Consider the following 23,812-nt stretch of genomic DNA (forward strand, 5'->3'; position numbering starts at 1 on the left):
CTCGTTGACGCTGTTCTCCTCAACACAGTCACAGTGGCGCACTGAAGTCACACAGACAACCACAACTTTTAAATGGCCTGTGCTTTTTTATTAAAAAAAAAATATCATCAGGATTTTTACAAATACATTGCATTTATATACCTATCCCGGCTATATCGGTAAGTCTGTCTTTTTGTAGTTTTGAATACATGTTTCATATTTGTTTACCTCTTTGAATTTGGTGGGCTAAGGAGATTGCCATCTAAATAAGTGTTTTTTTTTTAATTAAAGGTCCAAGCTTTAGCTATTTTCATAGCCATTGGGTTGTCTTTTGTTTTAGGGTTAACAATGGATAGGCTAATATGCTGGCATAAAATGAATATAGGCTACTAATATGCACTTTTAGTGTTAAGATTTTATGTAGGCAGCTGTCCCAGTGACAGCTTTGTCGTAATAAATTCATGCAACAAACTGACTAGGCAAATTTTGTAAAACTAATATTAACATATCTAAGTTTAAATGGAAGGTGTTTATAACAGCCCAATCCTCTCCTCTATGGCTTTTGGGTCTTTGGCACATTTTTGATTGAAGAGAAGAATGTTGTAAGCCAGCTCTCTCAGTAGGCCCTTGGTGTGTGAGCGTTTAATCTATCTGTAACTTCCTGGTAAAAAGGTGTTTCGTCTCTGCGTGACACAGCGATCCGCTGCGTGCCCTCATGTCTGGCCAAACAGCTGCCTGAACCGCTGGAAGCCGCGGGAACAGATGGCCTCGCCCGACAAAGAAAAAGCCGACCTGAGGACACACAATCAGTCACCTGAAAGCAATGAAAGCAGCCTGCAAAACAGACGTATTTGGTAATATTTTAAAAAGGTTACTTCATTTGTAACATAAGCACAAAAATGTAGACGTAGCTACAATTGAAATAAGTCAGAATAACGTTAATGCTTTCCTATTCTTTCGGTAAGATGATTGTTATGTGATGCAACCGTGGTCTGAGATGTAAAGATGATTTATTTGGGATATAAAGTTAAAAGTTACCCCATAGAAGTGCAAATGTTTCCTAACATTGTTGTATAGGCTATTATTGTATGTATTGATTATACAATAGTTTAAATAACGGAATGCATTTTTCTTCATAATCATAACATCTTAAATCACTTAGCATTAGTCTCAAGTAGAAAAGCTAATTTACTTGAGCCTAAATTAATAAGAATACCACGTATACACTACGCGCCCTCTAGTGGGCAGAAGGATAGATGCTACTGTAGCTATTTATTTCAAACACTACTGCTTATTTCACATCGAAGAAAACATTACTTCAAAACATTACTTAAAATAATACTGCATTTATTTTATACAGAATCGATTTCTATAAAAACATTACCACAATTTCAATGCTCATTACACTGTAACGTTGTCATTTCTAAAATAGAATTTTGCTGCATGACTGAATTCAATTACTTTTTCTGATTTTATTTTTAAATAATAGCCGAGTCCTCTTTTAACACAGTTGAATCCTTTTTATTTAGCTACTTTCATTGCCAAATACATTTCTTCACCAAGTTCTAACGCAAAGGCCAGTAAAAAAAAACTGGCTTAAATCTGTATTTAGTAGTGTTTCGTAGTCTATAGAAGTGCTATAAACAGTTGATAATGAATTAACCTTCACTTTACCTACACCAGCTTCCATCACTCTCCCATCATGCAATTCACCTGTTCAGTGCAAGGCCTAGCGCAAATAACACAATGGTCTATAACGACTGATATAAGTCAATAAAATATAGAAGCACAGCACGGAATTTGTTCACTGATTCTACAGAGATTTAATCGCGATAAGTTGCTTTCCGTAATTAGAACGAGCGTTTGTCACTCGTTCCAGTGAAAGTGTTTATCTGTGCATATTTGATGGCATGTAAAATCGTGTGAGTGTCGACGTTGAGTGACGGGCTTTCAGAGGAAATCAGAATGCCGCTTATCAGAAATCAGAACATGTGATGTGTGACATTTGCTAACCACAAAAATAAGAATTCTCATCAAAACAAAATTTTCGTTTGCTCTTGTGAGGACAGTCCCATTTATGTAAATTTTATTTCTTGTGTGTGTGCGAGTGTCTGTGTGATCGCGGCAGCCGTTTTTAGCAATTGTTTGCTTTAAACGAAGGCCGTCAAGTTCAGTCGGTGTGTGATTCGGACGAGTTGATCCGGTCCCAAAAAAAAATTAATTACACCCTGCCATGGAAAAGCCGAAAAAATATCTGCCACCTCGGAAGAGTAGAAAACTTTAACCTACGAAGATGGCATCTTCTAGAAAGGTCACTCACTAACGGTCGGTTATTGGTGTCTATTACAGTGAAAGCTGTAAGCAGAGTTTTTGGAAACGGCAGGTTTGGTAATGAACGCGTGCCGCTGTTAGAAATTAAGATCAAAGTTTCACATGTAAAACAAAACGCTGTGAGACCCAGTTACAAAATCCCAGACAGTTTCACATTTCAACATCAGCGTTCGCACTTTGGTCAGGCACTGGTTGGTACTTCGTGTGATAATTCTCACATATGAATATTGGGTCATGTTGTTTCAGTGGCGACAATACAATGTAGAATCCGTCTTCTACGCCTACAAACGGATCCGAATCAGCTGAATCAGAGAACACCTACAATAAGAAATACTGAGTCATACTACTTAAAACACATTTGACTCATATTTGTGTAAAAAAAGATAAATATCTACTGAGGCAGATATCCGGACAACTAAGAAACATACAGATGCGAGGCAAGAAAGTGTCTTTAAAAATAGCAGCCTTAATGCTGAAGAACAAAAGTTCATTTTGCAGTTGTGCCCGTTGCAGCCTAAAGATTTTAATGGTTGCCAAGTCAATCAATGCACTTTGTTGATCCTCCCCAGGGATTTTATTCAGCTTGTTTCATTCAGTAAGAAAATGCAACAGTATTCTCACTTTGCTAACATTTTCTATGAAGCCTGTATTTATAATACGTTATAAGGTTATACTTAAGGCATTATAATAAATGCGTATTGATGATAAAAAACAAAACGTATAATGTGTTATATCATCTCATAAATAATCTTAAAAGCAATTGTAATAGCCTACACAAAATATTTACGTATCATTTTTTATGAATATGATTTTTTATAACGCACAGTGAACATCATTTTAAATTTACTTCATTTATAAAGGACTTTATCATATTTTGACGTTGTTTTTGTAAGGTCTGCGCAGCATAGTGTGAGTGGTTAGGTGCTAAGTGTTATTTGTGTGTCTCCTGCGAGACTATTAAATGTTTGTTATATAAACCTAAGAGTATTAGAAGACTTATGAAGGGTAGGTAGAATGTTCACGTACTTAGTATACTCCTGTGCTCAGTATGTCTGTTGAGGAACCATCAAAATAAAGTGTTAGCACATATTCAGCAGACACACTACTAACACTCTAATGTAGTTGCAGAATTTACTTATCAACAGCTGTCTAAAGAGTACCATCAACATGATATTATAAAAATTTTATTCAAAAAGTTAAAAGCAAATGTGTCATATTATTCATTCAACACATTTAGCTGATCTTACGGCTGTTTGAGAATTATTTGTATTACTATTATTACTTAATAAGTGTTATTTGTCTGCTTTAGTAAAGTAACACGGGCAAGATAAGAGACTTATAATGCATTATAACAATGAGAAATATAATCCATTGCAACTTAAGTCGATGATTCATGTTCATTGTGTGTTATATATGATCATACTCATAAAGCAATAACCACAAATAAGAATTATAATACATAACATTTTTTCTCATGAATATAATATGATACAACGTATTTGAAAGTTATTTATAATTCATTATGCATTTATTATAATACCTTAAGAATGTAATGTATTATAAATACAGGCTTCACAAAAAGTGTAACAGGATATTGTATACTGTGGTATTACGCTGTAAAATCTAAAGTCTGTTGACAAAAACACACAGCAAAGATTTTAAAGAGGTTGTTCAGCCCAATTTGAAAATTTTATAATTTCTCATTCACCCTTTTGTTGCTCCAAACCTCTGTACAATTATGAAGAAAGTTCAAACAACCTTGCCGAATTGATTTTCTTTAAATGGGCCGTGGACCTTTCGGTTTGTATCTTTATGTGTGTTCAACAGAAGAGAGAAAATCATGCAGGTTTGGAACAACGTGAGTAAATGATGACAGAAATTTCATTTCTGGGGTGAATCATTCCTTTATTAAACGCACATGTCATTATGCAGCCGACTGTCTACATTATGCTATTACTGTATGCTTTTGGCTGTCGTAACCCTTGTTCTGCATTGTGACTCTGCGTCTTCTTATACCGCTCATTGTGTATAGAAATGACAATAACCTTAATATTAATTATGGCACAGCAGTACTGTTAATCCATTCTTTTGTATGTATGACAGATGATGATTTCGCCTTCATGGTTCTCACTTACTTTCTTATAAAACTAGTTCAAAAGTTTACAGTGAATTTTGCCTGTAATGTACATAAAATTAGCTGCATAATTTTAAAGAAGCATTCATTGATTTTTTATGTAATCATATATGCAATTTTCAAAAAGCAATTGTTATTTATATTCTGATTGTATTGAGAAAATTGGAGGGAAAGAGCTTTACAGTCAAAACGATACAGATCATGAGACTTTATCTTGATTATTTTATTTGTTGTTATTTATAAAATTTTATGCAGTGCCTCCTTCGGAAACCTAACATGTAAATCCTTTTACTGTATATTTAAAACAATGCACAAAAGGTGTTGGAAACTTTAACGGAAACAATGTATCTTAAACGTCACTGACTAAAATAATGCGTGGGGCTCTTTTTTTTCCTTTAAAAATGATGTTCAGTGTATGATGCCATATGGTCGTTGGCGCGTGTTGTTTATGAATACCCTAACTATGTTGTTTGTGGAACATTTCTTTCTATTTCCTTTGTGATGACACACAGTATTTTCTGAGTATAAATAAGTGCTGGATACTGACTACTGGTAATGACACAACTCTATGTGGGAAGGTGGCAACTTCAGGTGAGTCTTAATATGCACTACAGCGCTGCGGAAACTATTAATTGTCCTTCAACTTAACTGATGTTTCGCACAATAAAGTTATTGCTCATGTTTTCGAAAAAAACTCTTGTTCGTTGTTGTCTCAACTGGAAATAACAGCCATAGATCACAGTAAATTCACCATCACATCACCAGTAAATTTATATATATATTACAGATTTTAAAAATATATATATCAGATTGCGTATGTTATAATGAATTTGTTAGATTTTTATTGTAATTGTGTTTTTTTTCCATTCTAATAAGACATAGTAGTTATGTCATAGGCTATATGATATAAACCTATAGAATGCACAACATTCTAATAGATTGTTTTTATAATTTTTTTTCATATGTAAAAAAAAAAGAAGGTATGAATAATCTGTAAACATGTCTCTAAATCTTATGATAGCATTAAAATGTTCAAACAACACCTGTTTTGTTAATCACTTAATACTGTGCTTTTCCCGATAAAACATTTAAGGTGATAGAAACACAGCCCGACATAACATTTAACATTCATTTTTAAATTGCCAGTGAATTGCAGTGGTTATGACTTTCGTCTTCCACTAGAACATTCGCGCTCAATCTCTGCAGACTGACGTGTTAGATGGTCTTTACTCTTAAGCATGCACTTTGCGATACACAGAAGAATGATATTGATGCATGTCATCTGCATGTGATCTTTGACTCTTAATGTAAATTAAAGAACCACAACATTGCTTTCATTCCTTTGATTTGAGATTTTATCTCTCTTTTTTCAGATTGTTATTTTTATCCTATAAAGATCCTGTCACTGTTGTTTTTAACCAGAACTGCACAGGAAGACAACGACTGACTACAAAGGCACAAGGTAAAGAACGCTGCATGTTGGTACATATTTAATTACGGTACATGTTTCTGAACCGTACTTGATTTAATGCTGCCTGAATAACAACTTTGATGACAAAGTATCTCATGCAGGCCTTACATGTGACAGCTATGGATTATGATATTTCCAAACAATCAAAAAAGTGTATAGATCCTCAAATCTGAATTCACAACACCGGCATGCACATATGATATAAGATGCTGGGACTTTTTGGCTTGTATAAAAAAATGTATTTGGTGCTAATGGACATGCATTTTCCAGGGAAAATAAAGTATAGGACTATTATTTGAACACTTTATTTGCATTTCTAAATATTTGCATTTAAACTTAACTTAACGTAAAGCAGATGATTACTTCATGGTACAATGTATGTCGCATATTAAAAATTGAGAGTGTTATTATTAACATTATTTACTGTTTATCTTTATTGCATGTATGTCTATACTCAAACATCGGAAATATAAGAGTGGGCGGATAAAAGAGATAAATTTAAGGTCACTGTGAGTCATTTTGTTTGTTTTTTTCTCAAATCTTCGCGGATAACATTCTGATTTTATGAACACTAACAAAGTTAAGTTTTTCAACTTTCATGTGGTGGAGATGGAATGGAAAGTAGCTGACAAATATTGATGCCTATATGTAGTTTCACTCAAATTCTGTGTTGTGAGACTGCATGTAAAAACTGCATGTATGTGAAAAGAGGGAAAATGATCAAGCGTGAGTAATATTCCATCGCTGAATGGTGAAACCTGAAAGCAAAACTACATACAGAGTGACAGACAATCCACACATTCTCTAGAAAAGCGAACGGAATATATTTGAAATCATTTGAATTGTTTTTGCTTTGTTTTTATTAATAAAGTAAATCTAAATAAAAAATGCTTTTAGAGAATTTCGACTGAACGTTTCACGTTTGCCTGCATTAGATGTTTGGTTAAAGTGCAGAGGAGCACATGAAAACATCCTTTTATTGTTATAGATGCTCTGATCTCAACTCTCAATAACTCAATAACATCACCGACCACATGATATCCCTTATCCTGTTGGGTTGCCTCTATCGTGCATGTTTTTGCAAAATGCAAAGTGTGTGTCTGTGGTTTCCTGAGAGGTGGGAGAGGTTTGTGTCTCGTATGATAGATAGATGTCACACATGTTTTGGGTTTGCATTCAAGCAACACTCGTGTTGCCCTTTTCTGGGGACTTGGAGTGCATACCTTTCATGCGTGTCAAATTTGATGTAATCAGTTTTCTGTGAGATGCCTATAGTATTTCTTTTGATTTCTCTATACATAGTTTCTATACGTGTTGCCAACAAATATAAAGTCTGTGGACTAATATCTAAAGCGGAACAATTTTTTTAAATGAAAAAATACATTTCAAAATTGTAGTGTAAGAAATAGGAAGAGCAATCTGTATTTGCCTAGAAACTCTAACATGTTTAGATCTAAGTTTAGCATGTGCAGGATGATGTGAATTCGTATTAGAGGAAATAAATAGAAATACTCACTAAAATAGTTGGTTTAGCACAAAATATAAAATTATTCAAAAGGGCCATCTTTCCATATTTACTGGGGTTAAAAAGGCTTGTGTGTGTAAAGTGTTCAATTGTAAAACACATAACTATGTTTTTAACAATTTTCACAAATTTTTTTTTTTTTCACTGTGCATTCTAGTTAATCCCGATCAAACTGAAGTTGGGTTCTTTTGATTACAGAAATACAGCTAACTGTCTGTAATTTTCAATAAGGAAAATTATATAAAAAAAACATGATTTTGTTATCTGTTTTTGCACATACATACATATGTAATAGTACAATATTGTTCTCCACAAATTAACAAATAAAACATTATTGATGTAACTATAAGTCCCTCATTAGCAAACTTTTTTTTTTTTTAAATATAATACAATGCTGTTGAACGGTATTTTCATAAATAAGAAAAAGATAAAGATAAATAAATAGATCAGTTAACCTCAAAACTCTCAAAAAGTGTTGAGAACAGATTTTTTTTTTTTTTTGCAATATTAAGTGATCATATTAACAAAGAGAAATACAATGTTAACTATAACATTGTAACAAGATAAAGTATAACATTTACTTACTGTCCTACAGAATTTTTTATCAAACTCTTGACTTCAGGAATGCCTAAGTCTGAGAGAGAGAGTGGCAAGAGAGGAAGTGGGAGAGAAAATGAACGACAGCCACCACTAAAAGAAGAGCGTGAAGCATCTCCTCCTCTGTTAAACGAATCTTCTTCACCTCAGAATGTGGAACATCTTACTTCTGTGAGTGAGCTTCATTCTCTGGTACTTTCTTTAGCGATGCTTTAAAAAAAATGACATCCCTTTATAGGTTGTTTGCATAAAATACATTGTATTTGTGTTTTTAAAGATTCCAAATTGCTTTATCTAATAATTGTTTTGTCTAATAAAACTGTTAGCCATGTGAACTGCCTTATATTTATGATATATTGCAAATATATACAAATAAATTTCATTTTTTCACCCTCTATGTCATGTACATTAATAAACTACTGATATTTAAAAGCTATAGTACAAATGGCCTGATTCTCCGTGTGTTTGTGTGCAGAGAGCTGCTGATGGGGAACGGATGCAGTATCTTCAGCTGCTGTTTCAGAATTCTCCGGCTGGCCCGATCAGGCCGTCTGTACTTCGCTCTACAGCTCTACTGCTTCAGGGTTTGTGTTCCAATGAATTATTCAAACTCCACATTTTTCCTTGACATAGTCAAAGTGGTGAAATCCTCAGAGATGTATATATATTCCATATATTGACACATCATGACGAGCAAAGGCATTTTAAAACACAGTTGATAATTATAAGTGTTTCAATTGAAAAGGTAAAAAAATAAAATAAAACAAAAGCATGTGCTTTTTAACAGTGTACATATATTTGATATAATATTGTTGTGGTTATATGTAATTTTTTTGTTTATTTTGTACTTATTCCTAACTAAATAATGCTAACTAATTTTACACAAATAAATCTGAAAACAACAATAACAACATTTTGCAGATTCTGTAGGAGGTATGTAAATGTTTGACCAAATTTTTAATTTTTTTGCTGATTGCATGGTAATATTCATAATATTTTACTTATTTAAAAACAATGTAATATGATTACTGGAAGTACTCACAAGTGTGCACCGTTTTGCTTTATTCTTTAGCAAATGAGAGCCACCAAGCAGCCATGAACAGAAGAAAAGACACAGGTCACAGGTCACAGATTTCTATCCAAGCCGTTGCTGGCTCAAGCCAGCACAGGAAACATTCTCCCAGCTTTCATTCTCAAAGGTAATTATCAGTGAACAAAAAAAAAAGGTTCATCAGTGTTCATCAATAAGAATCTTGTTGTGCCTGACACGTCCTCCGCAGCCACGTTGAGTCAGAAATCCAGAGATCCAGCTCTCTTTTTATAAATGGACAATGTCGCTGGCCAGGCTGTGACAAAGTCTTTGAAGGCTATACTTATTTTCTGAGGTACGTTCTCGACTATCTAAATTAACGTCAAAAAGTCTCCCTTTTTGGAATCAGTCATTTTCAAACTTTTGAAAGAACATTTTGATTATGAATCCGTCTAGACATCTAAACCAAGAACACAGCACAGATGAGAAAACGATTGCACAGTGGCGAGTTCAGCAGGACCTGGTACGCCACATGGAGAATCAGGTTCAACATCGATACAATCTCTCACAGACAGAACACACAAGTCACGCTTTGCATCATTGATCATCATCGGTTATCATGAATGAGGCACAAGAAAGTGAATCATGGTTTCATTGGTTTTGAGTCATTCAGTGTGATTCCAAACGAATCAAACGTCTTGGTAAAAGTGGTTTGAGAACCCACTGACTCTAACATGCTATATGTGATGATTGCAGCTCATCCAGGAGAAGCAGAAACTTCACGCCATGCAGCTTCACCTTCATTTGTTCGAATACATCGCCACGCGTACCGTAAGACTCTTGAGGATACTCTTTGACACTGCCAGAAGTTTCATGAGAGCGTTTAGAAATAACAATTCTCACAGTGAACACGACATTTCCTTTCTGTGATTTCATAAAACGTCAGTAAATTTATAGAAAGTGCAGATGAAGCCTTCACATCTCAAGATCTCTACGGGAAATCATATCTGTGCTCAATATCGCTCTCATATGTAGGGCTGACTTGTGTGTTTCCATTCAGGGTTCTGATACAGGCTGGTGGAGGCGGCTGGCACTAAATATGCCCCTGTTGGGGGAACCAGATGGCAGGACAGAGAGAACTAGTGAAGCGTTGGTACGACAGGAACCCTGGCACATGCCCCCACCACACCTGCTGCCAGGTAAAACCTGCTAAAACACACAGTCTAGCTGAGAAGATTCATTAAACTAGAAAAATCCAATCAAGTGGAACAGAAATGCAGATGCTGAAGGCATTGAAAATATACTGAGGTTCCTATCTATACCGATGTTTACGAGGTCACACTTATCTTATGCTTTCTTCCTTTCTCTTTATGTGTTTATGTTGTTGGCCAGACAGTTGAAAGTTGGTGGTCTACCACTATGACTACAGTTGAAGTTGTGAGATTGCTTGCTTCCTGTTGCCACACTTGGCATGCAGACCACAATGGAAGCTTAAGATCTGGACCAAATGTAGTTCAGACGCTCTCAGCTGGAGTTTTGCTCATAAGCCATCTATTATAAAACCTCATTTGCTAGATGCGTTGTTGCAGACATATTATCGAAAATGACTGACTCATAGGCGTTACCTGGCTGTATGTTTTGCACATGCAGCAAAACACATAGCGACTACTTAAAGCACAATTCACATATGAGTGTTTAATTTCCAAGAATTATTATGCAATGTTTTGCTTAGTAATTTGGTGCTTTGATGCAACCTGTGTTGTTAAAAGCGCTATATAAATAAAAATGATTAATTGATTGATTGTTTTCTGGCAATTACAGATTTTGTTAATAGTGTTGAATACTACAAATATGCTAACTTGCGACCTCCATATACATATGCTTTCTTAATCAGATGGGTAAGTAAATAATTATGTTTGCCTTTATTGTATCTATTTCTATATCTATATCTACATCTATAAATTTGTACATATATATATACTTATATATTAATCCTAATATTTAAAAAAAAATTACATTTTATATATATAACGTATCATTGATTCCTGCAGTCAATCCTGGAAGCTCCAGACAAACAGAGGACGCTAAATGAAATTTACAACTGGTTCACAAGAATGTTCTTCTATTTCCGTCATAATTCTCCTACATGGAAGGTACTATACATGCTCACGCTGCCGGCTAATCATCATTTCTAGATCTGAGACAGTCCTATTTCTGTTCAGTTCAAAACTTATCCACAGTTATCAATAATGTATCATATTGTTTGAGACTGAGAGATTTGGTTGTGTGTATGATTTAATGCCATATAAATTAGCTTAATTAAAACAAAAAAGCTCCAGTCTTGAGCAGGTTTATTACTGAGATCCTAAGATTGGTCTGACATTAGAGCAAAACACTTTGGGACAGTATACTTACGTCCACATGGTGCCGCTGTTGTCATACGATCAAGCTGAATAATCTCAATGACCGCCAGAGGCCTCTTTTATGTTCATAGAAATTATATTCTCTGATTAACAACCGTTTCAACCTTTTTCTCAGAATGCTGTGCGACACAATCTTAGTCTCCACAAATGCTTTGTGCGGGTGGATGGGAGGTCGGGGGCGGTGTGGACAGTGGATGAGGAAGAGTTTCAGAAGAGAAAAGGGCAGAAAATCCACAGGTCCTCTCATGTTCTTCCCTCATCCTTAGACAAATTGCATACATGATGAGATGTTTAAGATGATCAAAATATGAATTCAGTTCACAAAATATTTTGAAAAGTCACGTAATGTCTCATATGTTGGTTTACAGGGACTACACTTTCAAATGGCTGACACCTGTCTCCCATTGCCCAAGCCACGAAGCCTCAGATGTATCAATAACAGCCTCAAATTCTCAGTGAAGCATTTTCCAAATGTTTAATGCAGTATGCAGAAAAAAACGAGGTTCAAAAATAGATCGTAGAGTTTTAGTTTTGTTCCAGTTAGAAAGGGATAGTTGCTAATATTAATTTTTGCATCTCTGTCTGAAAATATGCTGTTTCTGTCTTGGTTTATGTATGTAATGTATGTTAAAAACAAGCACATAAATAGTTAGTCAATGTAAATTAATGTAATTTTGAATGTAATTTAGTTTAACATTTTGATATGTTGTACTGTATGTAGTTAAAATGATAAAAAGAGAAAGAAATACAACATATTGAAATATCCAAAATGGTTTAGAATGAAACACTGACAGACCAAACCTGACCAGAAGAGGGCATCTGTGCGTGTGCAGGTTTTAGGGTGTGGTGATTCTGGAGCAGAGCAGGCAAAGACAAAAAGCATCATCATAACTGCTAGAATGAAAGACAAAGACATTTCCTATCCACATTTATAAATCGTATTCTGATTATATTGATAATGTAAAATCATTTTTGAGCCACTAAAGCGGATTTGATTAAAAGCAAATTGTACGTTGAATCAAATATGTGTTATAAATTCCTCACCGTGTTAATTTTAAATAAAATGACATTCTTTTTCTGCCGTTTATTCTTCCACAGATGTGCAAAAGGACCTTTTTTTCACCTTATTTTGCACAGCTGTGATTTCATGCTGCAGTCTTAAGGTGGAGAGTAAATAAATCTACTGTATCTGCTCCCCTGTGGTTCTCTTTTTTGTCTTCCAGCTTGAACGCATCCATCCATTATGATGTTTCAGCCTGTGCTTTTGTGCTCCTCTGCCACCGCAGGCTTTTGTTCACCCTTACACTCCAGTGCCACTCTCTAAATTCCCACAATGTCACTGAGAGTAGTTGACACTGCAGTCTAAAGAAAAATAATAATTATTATTATTAGTTTGCAGGATAAGGCATAATGTAGCCAGTAAGTCAGTCGTTTGCCATTACATGGATACTTACCTGAAATAAACTGTGTAAATGAAATACTGATGAAATACTAATTTTTAATCTTACCTGTATTAAACCTTCGACAGTAGCCTATTCTGTACGACACAACAGTCTTCTGCAGTGAAAGCAAAGACAGTGTCATGAACAAGTGACAAATTAGCAGAGATGGAAAAAACAATTCTTTTAATTCAAGTAAAATCAAGTCATAATAATAATAATAATAATAATAATAACAAATAACAGATATCGAATCACTGCACTCTGGTGACACCTGATGGTCAAAACCAAAACGGAGAACGTGAACACAACCCAAAAGTTCATTCCGTTGAGTATAAAGTGTAGGCTATGCATACAAATAAATGTATACATTTATAAATTATAATTTGTATATGTTTTTTAATTTGTAGTGTTTGATTTGTGTTTTTAGGCAGGACTTTTTAATTTTGATTCTAGCTTTTTTTTTCCATAACCTTGTTTATTATTAATAAAATTAATTAACAAAAGATTTAAAACGATTAGACAATGTTTCATGTTTTCGCCAACGTCGTCTAGAGGCGAACCACAAAACAAAGCTCGAAACATTACGACGAAACGAAGCCTTGTTAGCTGAAATCACGTGACTGTACGCGTCTATATACTTCTTAAATAGGTAAAAAAAGACAGCATTACAATTAGATAAATATCGTATTAATATAGAAATGTAATTTATAAAATTACAGTATGTTCTAAAATATAGTATTGTGGCGTTTTCCGAAATATAGACGAGAATATTCCAGTCGTTTTATTGCTCACGTTTTCCAGCTGTCTCAACGGGATTCCTCATGCCCGCTGATCATTTTATTGGTTCCGCACTGATCTGACAAAATATTTCAAACGCTATTTTTTTTTTTCTTGTTTCCTTGGCCTTGAGTCCTGCAGATGTATAATGATGAAAAATAGGCAGTTGACAGCCGCAGGCTAGAGTTAGCTGGACCCTAATTACACTTGGAGGGTTTTTTTTTTCAGAACACACCTCATTATAATGGCCTCTGAACAGCCTCACTGTTTCTGACAGCTGTCTCTCTCTGTGTCAGGTGCTTATTACCTGCTCTTCCTCCCCTGTTGACTTCCAGCACCAAACAGGTGTCTCAGCCCCTGCGTCTGGTGTGTTATACGACTGCTGTGTTTTCATTACCTGAACCTGCCGTAGATATGAAGCGGAAAAGGAAGATGGTATGTCCTCTAGGGACTTTCTTAAGACTTTTACAGCCAGAGAAAACATTCAGCTTTAATGGACAGTGTCCTTTTTTAGCGTTTTTTTTTTTTCCCCAGGCTAGATAGTTGAGCATAATCATAGCTCTTTTATATACACTCAGTATAGGTGTCTTCAGGTGGAAAGTGTGTCATCTCTGAGATTTTTTACAGGTTCAAATGTCGTGAGTGCAGAATGCTCTGTAATTTTGGTTTTAAAGTATTGCATTGGAGCACAGATAGGGTGCATGCGATCTGTTTAAAGGTGTGATAACGGTAAGAATAAAACCATCACTTCTTGACTCCGGTTCACATGTTTTAAGTCACTGATGCAGTAAGATCCAGGCAGACGAGGAATGATTATGTCAGCAATTAATTTTAGAAGGAAATGGTTTAAATTTAGATTAATAATTCATAATAAGTGCAAAGTGTTACAAAATATTGGATGAAGTAGTGAAAGTCAAAATAAAAGCTTAAAACGAGTAAGATATCTGGGGAAGAAACTGATTTTTTTCCTGACAAAAAAGGAAGAGGTAATTCTAAAACAATATGGAATCAGCTGAACTACATAAAATGTGATAAAAGAAATGATATGTCATCACTTGAATTGATGGTAAATGGGAAACTGACTAACAATCCAGCTGATGTAGCTGAAGCACTTAATAATTACTTTGTGGACTTGGTATTGTCTAGTACAGTAGAACAAGCCCTTACTTTAAGGTCAGCCTCTGAATTAGATGTTAAAAGAACAATTACATCTCTTAAACCATCCAGAGCTAAGGATGTATACGGTATGGATGGGATCATTCTTAAAGAGCTCAGTGAGTCATTAGTTACTCCTATCACTAAAATGATCAATCTGTCAGTTTCTCAGGAGATGTTCCCTTGTGCTTGGAAATCATCTGTTATTGTGCCTATATTCAAAAGTGGCGATCATACTTATATATTTACCTACAGCTTCAAAGGTTGCAGAGCAATTAATGGCTGAACAAATCACTGATTATTTTAATAATAGTTCTTTTAGCGAAAGTCCTTTGACACTGTAAACCACAGAATTATCATGTCTAAATTAGTAGCTTTTAATTTTTCTCCACATACTCTAAGAGAGATTGAGTCATACCTGTCAGGCCGCACACAGTATGTTAGTATACAGAATTATAAATGCACCTTTGGGTACATCCACCGGTGTTCCACAAGGATCTGTTTTCGGTCCTTTAATTTTACGTTGTATATTAATGACCTTCCATCTGTCTGTCCTAATACTAATATTATTTTTGAGCACAATAGTAGTGTGTCTCAAATGCCTGATTCATGTCACAGCTTGGCTAGAACAATGCTGTTTACAGTTAAACATCTCTAAAACAGGGTGTATGTTCTTTTCCAAAAATAATAGTTTAAATGTAGTGCAAGATGTATTTGTATCAAGGAAAAGATTACAAGTAGTATCTGAGTATAAGTATCTTGGTGTTCTGATTCATTCAAAACGTTAATTTAAGGAGCAGGTTAAAAAGGTCTGTAACCGGGTTGGATTCAGCCTAGCAAATTTTTTAATTATACGTGATTATATGTCATCTGAGGGTGCAATGACGTATGTTTATTCCATAATTATTTCTTATATATTCACTTGGTCACAAGCTAGTATTACTACTCTGAAACCATTCAAAACTTTGCATAAACAATCACCAAAAGTTCAGTTCAGTTTTATCATTGTTCAATATTAAAAAAAATAAAATATGCTCAACTGGCATAATCTGATAAAATATGTACATATTTGTATACGGTTTAAGACTATACATAGCCTGACTTCACCACTAAAATAGTTTTTGAGCATTAGAACACCTGTTCACTGTTTTGGTATTTTAGTTTATTATCATTTACATTTTTTGTATCATATATGTATGTGTTTATGACTTTTTTGCATTCTGTCAAGGGTCTGCAGATGAAAAATAGCCTTTTCGGGGCTAATTCTGACACATTTTACAATTATGTTTATTAATGTGCATTGCCCCTTTAAACAAATCAATTTAAAACTAAATCAGTCAAATGTTGCAGTTAAAAACATATGTCTGGTTTTCGCGCGTTTTGAACAAATACAGCAAAACATGTGCTTTCAAATATCATATCTTACATTTTACAAAAACATTTCCTGAAAATGAACATCTAGTGCAATTAATGACTAATTCTGAGAAACATTATTAATCATGCAGTAGTTAAAAAATGTCCAATATATATTCTCGGACAGTACTACAAATATTACATCTTGAATATAAATTAAAAAAATAAAGGACAAACATAAATGAGTAATCCAGTGACCACAACTAGTCAGTCACCACAACTAGACCATTTCCCCGGAAACGCTGAAATGACATGCAACACTCGATTAAGCGTCTCTTGCTAAGCACTGTACATATTTGGTGCCTCATAAAACCAGGTAAAAAAACATTGCTAACCACACTTGTAAATGTAATGAAATGTACCTTTACCATTAAATACCTGCTTTAGAACCAGGAGTTAAAAGCTAGGCATACAGCAAAAAATCGAATATTGCACACTTCATTAGCCGTCGCTCTTTGACAAGAAAGACAGACTCAACAGAGAATCGGGCTTGTAGATTTTGTTTCACCTCTGTCTCGTCACTCCCTGACAACTTCCCATCTCTGAGACGTGCAAACGCTCGACACGGAGCCAGCGGGCTGGTATGTTTGACAGGCCGGGACAGAGATAAGGAATAGCATAAATGACACTCCTTCAACTAAACCACATCACAGAGAAGAGCCGTAAATCACTCAGCACCTGTACAACCTGATGCAAGCAGCTGCACTATAAAACTTCATTTTTTGGGCATTTGCTGGGAAAATTGCGCTGAAAAGCATCTCAGAGGTGTTAATCCTTTACGCTTCCTTCAATGATTTGTCAGCTTTTCAGTAACCAAACTACTTTGTGATTTAAAAGAGATGGTGAAATGTTCCCACTCACTGGGGTTTGGAGAAACAGATGTAGATAAATATATTTGTTAATATCCCCTTTATTGTGTCTTTGTTCTCAAGTGTGACTGAGTTTGTATTGGTGTGGGCCTCACGTGCTGACGTACCCGGCATCAAGCATTCATTTTCTCCGCTCTCAGCAGGAGGTAGACAGGCAGTGTTTTTCTGGTAAGTTCAGGGCTCTCTCTGCATTGTAAGTAGGATTATGAGGCTAAAGGTCACACTTCACTCTCTGCCTGTCTGTCTATTCATCTTAATAAAATGACTGTATGCTAACAACACACCCGCACATACCCACTAACACAGTAAAAACACTCCCACTTGTTTTCATTTTAATTTTTGTCCACTACCAATGTTCAAGTGCCTATATAAAAGATTTCTGAAAAAAATATGAACATGTTCATAATGTCACTTCACGTTTTTTGTTTAATAACATTAAATCACGGAAAAGATAAACGAACGAACGAATGAATGAATGAGGGGTTTATATGAAAATGTACTTAGAATGGAAATTGCGTTATAATGGAAATGTCATTTTATACATTTTGGGAAAATAATAAGATCAATGTATGAAAGGCATTTAAAAAGTAAGGAATAAAAACAGCTTTAAAGTAAAAAAACGATATCCTGTAAGCTTTAAAAATCAACCTCTCAAACATGAAACTGCATGTATTAAAGAAATATAAAAGCAGATCTAATGCATGGGCATTAGTGTATACATGCACTAAAACAGCTGTAAATCTTTTAACATAGCACTATCCCAATGAGACGCCAACAATAGATGTCCATGTGCTCTGTGAATGATGAAATGAACAAATAAATGTTATTATTTTCATGCCTAAGGACTTCCCCCCTCCCCTGACTAACTGACAAAATGAACGTGTTTCAGTTTACCCATTTCCGTTGAATTCAGTTCAATTTACTGTAACCCAAATCCTACAGTCTTCACTCTGCTAAATTTCCTGGTCCGTGTTTAATACAGTTAGGCTCTTTTGTTCTTGTTTAAAGATGTCACTGATTTGTTGTCTGTGAGGATCGAGCTGTGTCTACACCGTACGAAGCTTAATTACATCAGTACACAGTTATCTAAATTGCTGCCACTTGTATGACCTTGAAAGAGGAAAATCATATTTAGCAGAGAGACATTTTAATAGACTCTGCTAGACCTCATTAATTTCTCATCAGAAAAGGCCCTGGTCATCCATTCAGGTTTGTGAAACTTCAAGCTGGGCTTTTCTTCCCAAACATAGATGTTGGTATCTAAATAGACTATCTAAATTCATTACACCAACCCCCCAGTGCATTTGATATTTTCTCACTAATGCTTTGTTCCTTCAAGGATCCCAGTTGCACAGCAGAATTTCCTGCACCACATCTGCAATCTCCCTCACCTTGATGTTGTTAGACATGTTACCTTTGAGAGAATGAAAGAGCGTCTTTCTGCAGGAGAGGATGAAAGGGCGCTGGCCTCCATCTTAGCAGCACGGAGAGACGATCTCACCGCAGGGCACCGCAGCTCTCTGATGCCTCCTGACAGCTCAGGACTTTCCTCAACTTTCAAGTCATGATACAGTAGTCAAATAGCTCTGGGGGAGAGAGAAACCATAATGGGGTTGAGAGAGCGAATGAGAGAGAGGGAATCTTATCTCCTTTTTTTTTTAGATTATCAAGTGCTGTGATCTAATTACCTGGGCAAAGACATCTGGAGATGTGAGAAGATTGTAAAAAGAGGACAAATAGGCAGTTGAAAATCAGAATGGAACAATCTCGCCTCTTTGTTTTGACTTAGGATGTGTTCACACATAGTTTGGTTCTCTTGGTTCTTTTGTTTTTCTTGGTCTGGACCAAAGAAGGAAATTCTGTTTAGTCCTGGTTCAATTAGCAATCACACTCTTATTTTATGATAACAAAAGAAACGGAACGTAATTAAAACTTTGCAATCTAATTTGACATATTTTTTTCATTTATTTCCTTCTTAACACCATTTCAGCTATATTTATTGCAAAAACCAGTCAATTCTTAGAGAAGTCTTCCATCTTCACACACATCTGGTGACAATTTAGTCTTCAGTTAATCTAATGTGCATGTCTTGGGCTGTGGGATCTAATATAGATATAGTTTGCAAATAAACTTATATGCGTGTATGAGCACATATAATGATATTTTAGCAGCTGATAACTCACAAAGACTTTGTTTTAAAAGGAGACAAAACAGTGCCAGGAATTCATCCATTTTAACACACACACACAAATAAACTGATGGCATTTGGCAGCTGTACTTATCTGTAATGAGAGACATGACAAACTCATATGGCTCATGAGAAAAGAGTGTTTTTGGTTTGTTCAGATGTTTTTGGTCCATGTTGCGTACATATTTCAGTCAAAAAAGTTTGGAAGCGGGCTGAGACCAACCTTTTCTGGGGGTCTTGGTACACTTGTTTGGTGTACTGACAGACAATTGCACCATAGTTTGATTTACAAAACTAAACATAAAGTTTCCAAAAGAAGGTTGTGGGAGAACTATCTTTGGGTTTCCCAAAAAAACCTTTCAGTTAAGAACCATTTTCTTTCTTAATGTGAGAACATTTTGAACATCAACATCTTTCTTCTCCACTATAAAAAAAACATGACAAGCTTTTGTATTAAAGTTTCATCATATTGACTGTAGATGTCAATCATTTTTTGGAGAGCGAAATAGTAGACTACCTGGATTATGCGTATCAAACCGATCCGCTGCTGTTAATCGAATGCGTACGCACGTACAAACACAGAGAAAGCAGAACGAAGAGGGGATTTAAAGCCTGTTAGATTGGCGATGTGAACACAGGCGCAGACATGTCATGCTTAATTCTGGTCCAGGGATTTCCAATGAGGTTGACTCCGGCAGACTGGTGTTTCTGTTGATGGGACTTTAAATGAGACTGCTCTGTAAAAGCAGAGATCATGATACGAACAGCTTCCGTATAAACAATCTTACATGCATGAAGACACACATTCATGTTCAGGCACACACAGTGAAATGTGGGAACACACACACACACACACATGCATATATTCACATACAGCGAAGTATAGGGAGAGTGGGAAGGAGGGAGGGATGGAGAGATTAGGATGAAGAGCGAGAAGATGAATAGCAGGATAATTAGCCTCATCTCCCAGGACCTGACAGAAATATGCGGTTGAGATGGATGGAGTCCATGGAAAAATAGAGCCTATAGTCCACCCCCTGCCCCCATTCACCCATCCCCCCCAAATCCCCTTCCCGTCCCAGCATTCAAACGGGACTATGGAGTGAGGCAGAGCGAGTGAGAAAGAGTAAGAGCATCCCTATTGGATTGGTTATCAAAAGCCCTTCTTTCCCCAGAAATCCTCTCTGAGAAGTCAGTGAGGAGAGTCTGAAAGACAAAAACACAATTTAAAACATTGCTGACAAAGAAAGCCATAAAACTCCAGTAAAAATGGAAAAAAAAGAAAAAAAAATCACCAGAGGGCCTTTTGTCAGTTTTCTGGGACCACAGTCAATCCTACAGTTTGTTTTGAAATATTTTTTTTATCAGGCATATATGTATTTGAAAATGAAATCAATATAAGTACATATAAAAGCACAACAACATGTGAATAAAAGAATAAAAGCTCATTGAAATTTGAATCAAATTGCTTTGATTTATTGAGATCGGGGGCCTGATAAGAACAGAAGTTGATCCTGTTGCTTTGAGCTTTTTGTATCAGGATGCCTTTCATTTAGAGATAACCATCATGGAAAGAGAAAATCCTTTTAGATATTTTTCTAAAACAAGACACAATCCCTTTCTTTCGCAGACAGAAGGCCCTTTGCTGATTGTGTATCTGTCTGCTTGGTCAACAGTCTGATTTTCTGTGAAGCACTGCTTTGACAGTGTAAACTGTGTGTCAGTGGACATGCTTGGATTAGACGCATTTAGTTTTTTCGTTTGATAACTGAAACAATTACTTGTGTTGTGTTTGTTGCCTCTTTGAGTTAATTGGGTGCTATTTCTTTCATTAAACATGCGGTTGTCATTAATGTTTGTTAATTGCATGTTATGAAAAACCTGGTTGAAAATCTTGTTTGAACAAGCATTTTGCACATTGGAAGATGTCATCTTTTTCCAAGACTACTAGCTCAGAGCATGCTCTCGATAACATATTTCTTACCAACAACGTCAAACAATTATGGCAGCTCAACATTACTAATGATGACTAACCCATGATGTAACACAGTTTTATCAAGCAGATACGACAAAATGAATTTAAGTTTGTGCAGCAAGTCTAGATGTAATAAATTAAAATAAACAGTATGATTTCCTTAAATGTATTTACACAGTGCTCTGGCGCAGAAGACTTATGAAATCAGCATGACACATGCTGCTAATGTTAAACAGTATAGAGAGTGTCTGCCAAATCACTTATCCAAAATTATGTTAGATTAGATATGAGGTATTAGTTTGGACTAAGGCCTCCGTTATGGATTATCAGAGGTTGGGGTTTTATTAGAAACAGAAACTCATATCTCTTTGACCTTAGGTCAAATTCTTGTCGCAGTAGAGTTCAGCCACTTTTTGTATTTGCCCTTTAATCAAATAAAAATGGGTTTCAGGATGCTGTTGGAAAAGAGCGTGACTGTTTTATATCTTTTTCTCACTAAGGACCTTAAATAACTACAGGTGTTTTAGTTGACTTCAGTTATACTTTGGCTAACTGTCTGGATCTAGAGACTCATGATTAGATTTCACATGTTCCCTTCTTTGAGAGGTTGTGATCTTAATGCTTTGACACTTGATGATCTCAGCAGAACCAGAACGTCTCAGTATAGTTCTCACTGATATAGTCAGACACACTCATTGGCCAGAAAGAGAGCAAAAAAAGGCTTCTTCTGGGAAAAGCTGACAGTTACAGGTGGGTTTTGTTGACTCTTTCTCTGACCTTCCTGTTCTCCCGTTGTCTGATGGGAAATTGTTCATATCCGTTGGAGAAAACCAACCATCACAAAACTCTGTGGGTCATGCCTGATGAATAGCCAAAAACTGAATTTGAAGTTTGAAGTTCATTTTTGTAAATATTTATCATCACACCGTTTCAGAGAAAATCTAACAGCAAAACAAAATAACAGTGCGTTTGAGAGTAAAATATAGTGAAGCTCACACATTCTCAGTGGTATTGTATGTGTGACTGTGCTTTCCATAATACATTTGCAAGCCAAGTGAAGTCAAAATAACACATTCTGACTGTAAAATATTCGCAAGTTCCAGTATGCATCTGTGACTCTAGTACGCATCTGTGACTCTAAAGTGAATGTGGTACATAAGTTTTGGATAGGGATATATTTCCATGGTATAGCTGCCAAAGCAAAGCAGTTATGCTGGAAAAACCACTGGAAAAGTTCAGAACGAATACGTAAGTCTCATGAGCAAACCAGGAACTGGTCTCCAACAATATAATCATTGCAAGCTCTCTCCAAAAAGCAAAAGATGAATACTGCAGGTACAAAAACCAACCCCTTATATTTTACAGGTCTTATAGGGCGTTTTAAATATAGAAACTTGACAAGAAGAATACATCTTGTGTGCATGCTGCACTTATAGCTGCACTTATAGCTGTTGTAATTTTCTTTGTAATTTTCCTTTCTTTGTAGATGAAGCATGTAGGTGTTCCACATGTGTCTGCTGCATGTGACTGTCAGCTATATCAGATTGGGCGTTCAGAGGAAATCCTAGGGACAGTGCCCTGGGTGGGAAACTACACTTCACCCTTTATACTGATACTCTTGTATCCTGTTCAACACCAAAGTAAACAGAAGCACCAAATACTACTGTAGAGCAGAGGTGCATCTCTCCAGCTGTATATACATAAGTGTTCCTTTCAACCCAGGCTCATTTACCTACACTTTTGCAAAGGCTTATTTATGTACCTTACACCACATTTCGGGGCAGTTTCAAAGTAAAATATTTTACACACGTTTAATATGTGACAGTGGCACGTTTTTATTATGTTTGTACAGGTACATGTTGCTGAGTTTTTATTATGAAGTTTGAGGTACGTTTTGCGGCTGTTCATAATTCAAATATCCAGCGAGTGTTGCTAAAAATGAATGCTCTATCATTTTGAAAATATACCCTACACCAAATCCAAACCTAAACCTACCCGATAGAGTTAACAAAGGCAAAAGTGATGTTAAAAGGTAATACGCTGATGCAGCCATGCTATTTTTATTTCCTTACGCAGATTGGAGTTATTTTGTTGAACATTAGTTTTCCCGGCATTTGAACCGGAGCTTTTCAATACTGTATCACGTGAGCTACTGAGTAAATTGAATTACAAAACTCATGGAGTTCAATCAGTTCGATCAGTTTTCAAATAGTTCAGGATGTTATATTTGTTTATAAGTCATAACATTCTGCAAGTAGTTGTGTAAAAATTAGCCTTTATTAATCAAAAATGTACCTGTAAATCATACTTTTGTGTGAAAAGGAATATAGGTTGTGGCAGTCTATTCTGCCTCTAGTGTTCATTTCAACTGGAAACTGCAGCAATTTGTTTGTACAGGTACTTTTTTTTTTTTTCAAAAATGTATGTAGAAGCACGTATTTCCAATGAGCCTAAAATAATTTCAATAAAAACAGCATTACTAAATTCTGTCTGTATATGCATA

General features: G+C 35.6%; 1 protein-coding gene across 4 annotated transcripts; it reads left to right on the plus strand.

Annotated features, from left to right (window-relative positions):
* Positions 1–27: 27 nt before the first annotated feature.
* foxp3b (forkhead box P3b) lies at positions 28–12,683 on the plus strand. Of its 4 annotated transcripts, none has more exons than XM_043246514.1 (14): positions 28–158; positions 676–5,035; positions 5,818–5,906; positions 8,036–8,208; positions 8,513–8,621; positions 9,110–9,236; positions 9,318–9,422; positions 9,524–9,611; positions 9,824–9,898; positions 10,128–10,266; positions 10,889–10,965; positions 11,119–11,220; positions 11,606–11,727; positions 11,859–12,683. In XM_043246514.1, the coding sequence occupies exons 2-14, from the start codon at positions 5,013–5,015 to the stop codon at positions 11,947–11,949; spliced, it is 1,320 nt and encodes a 439-aa protein (XP_043102449.1). In that variant the 5' UTR covers positions 28–158; positions 676–5,012; the 3' UTR covers positions 11,950–12,683. The 4 variants fall into 4 exon arrangements, with proteins under 4 accessions (XP_043102449.1, XP_043102448.1, XP_043102450.1 ...); XM_043246513.1 differs by having other exon boundaries at positions 37–158; positions 652–5,035; XM_043246515.1 differs by having other exon boundaries at positions 37–158; positions 652–5,035; positions 8,063–8,208.
* The last annotated feature ends 11,129 nt before the right edge of the window (positions 12,684–23,812 follow it).

Source organism: Puntigrus tetrazona, chromosome 8, assembly GCF_018831695.1.
Source record: "Puntigrus tetrazona isolate hp1 chromosome 8, ASM1883169v1, whole genome shotgun sequence".
In the NCBI taxonomy this organism is placed as follows: Eukaryota; Metazoa; Chordata; class Actinopteri; order Cypriniformes; family Cyprinidae; genus Puntigrus; species Puntigrus tetrazona.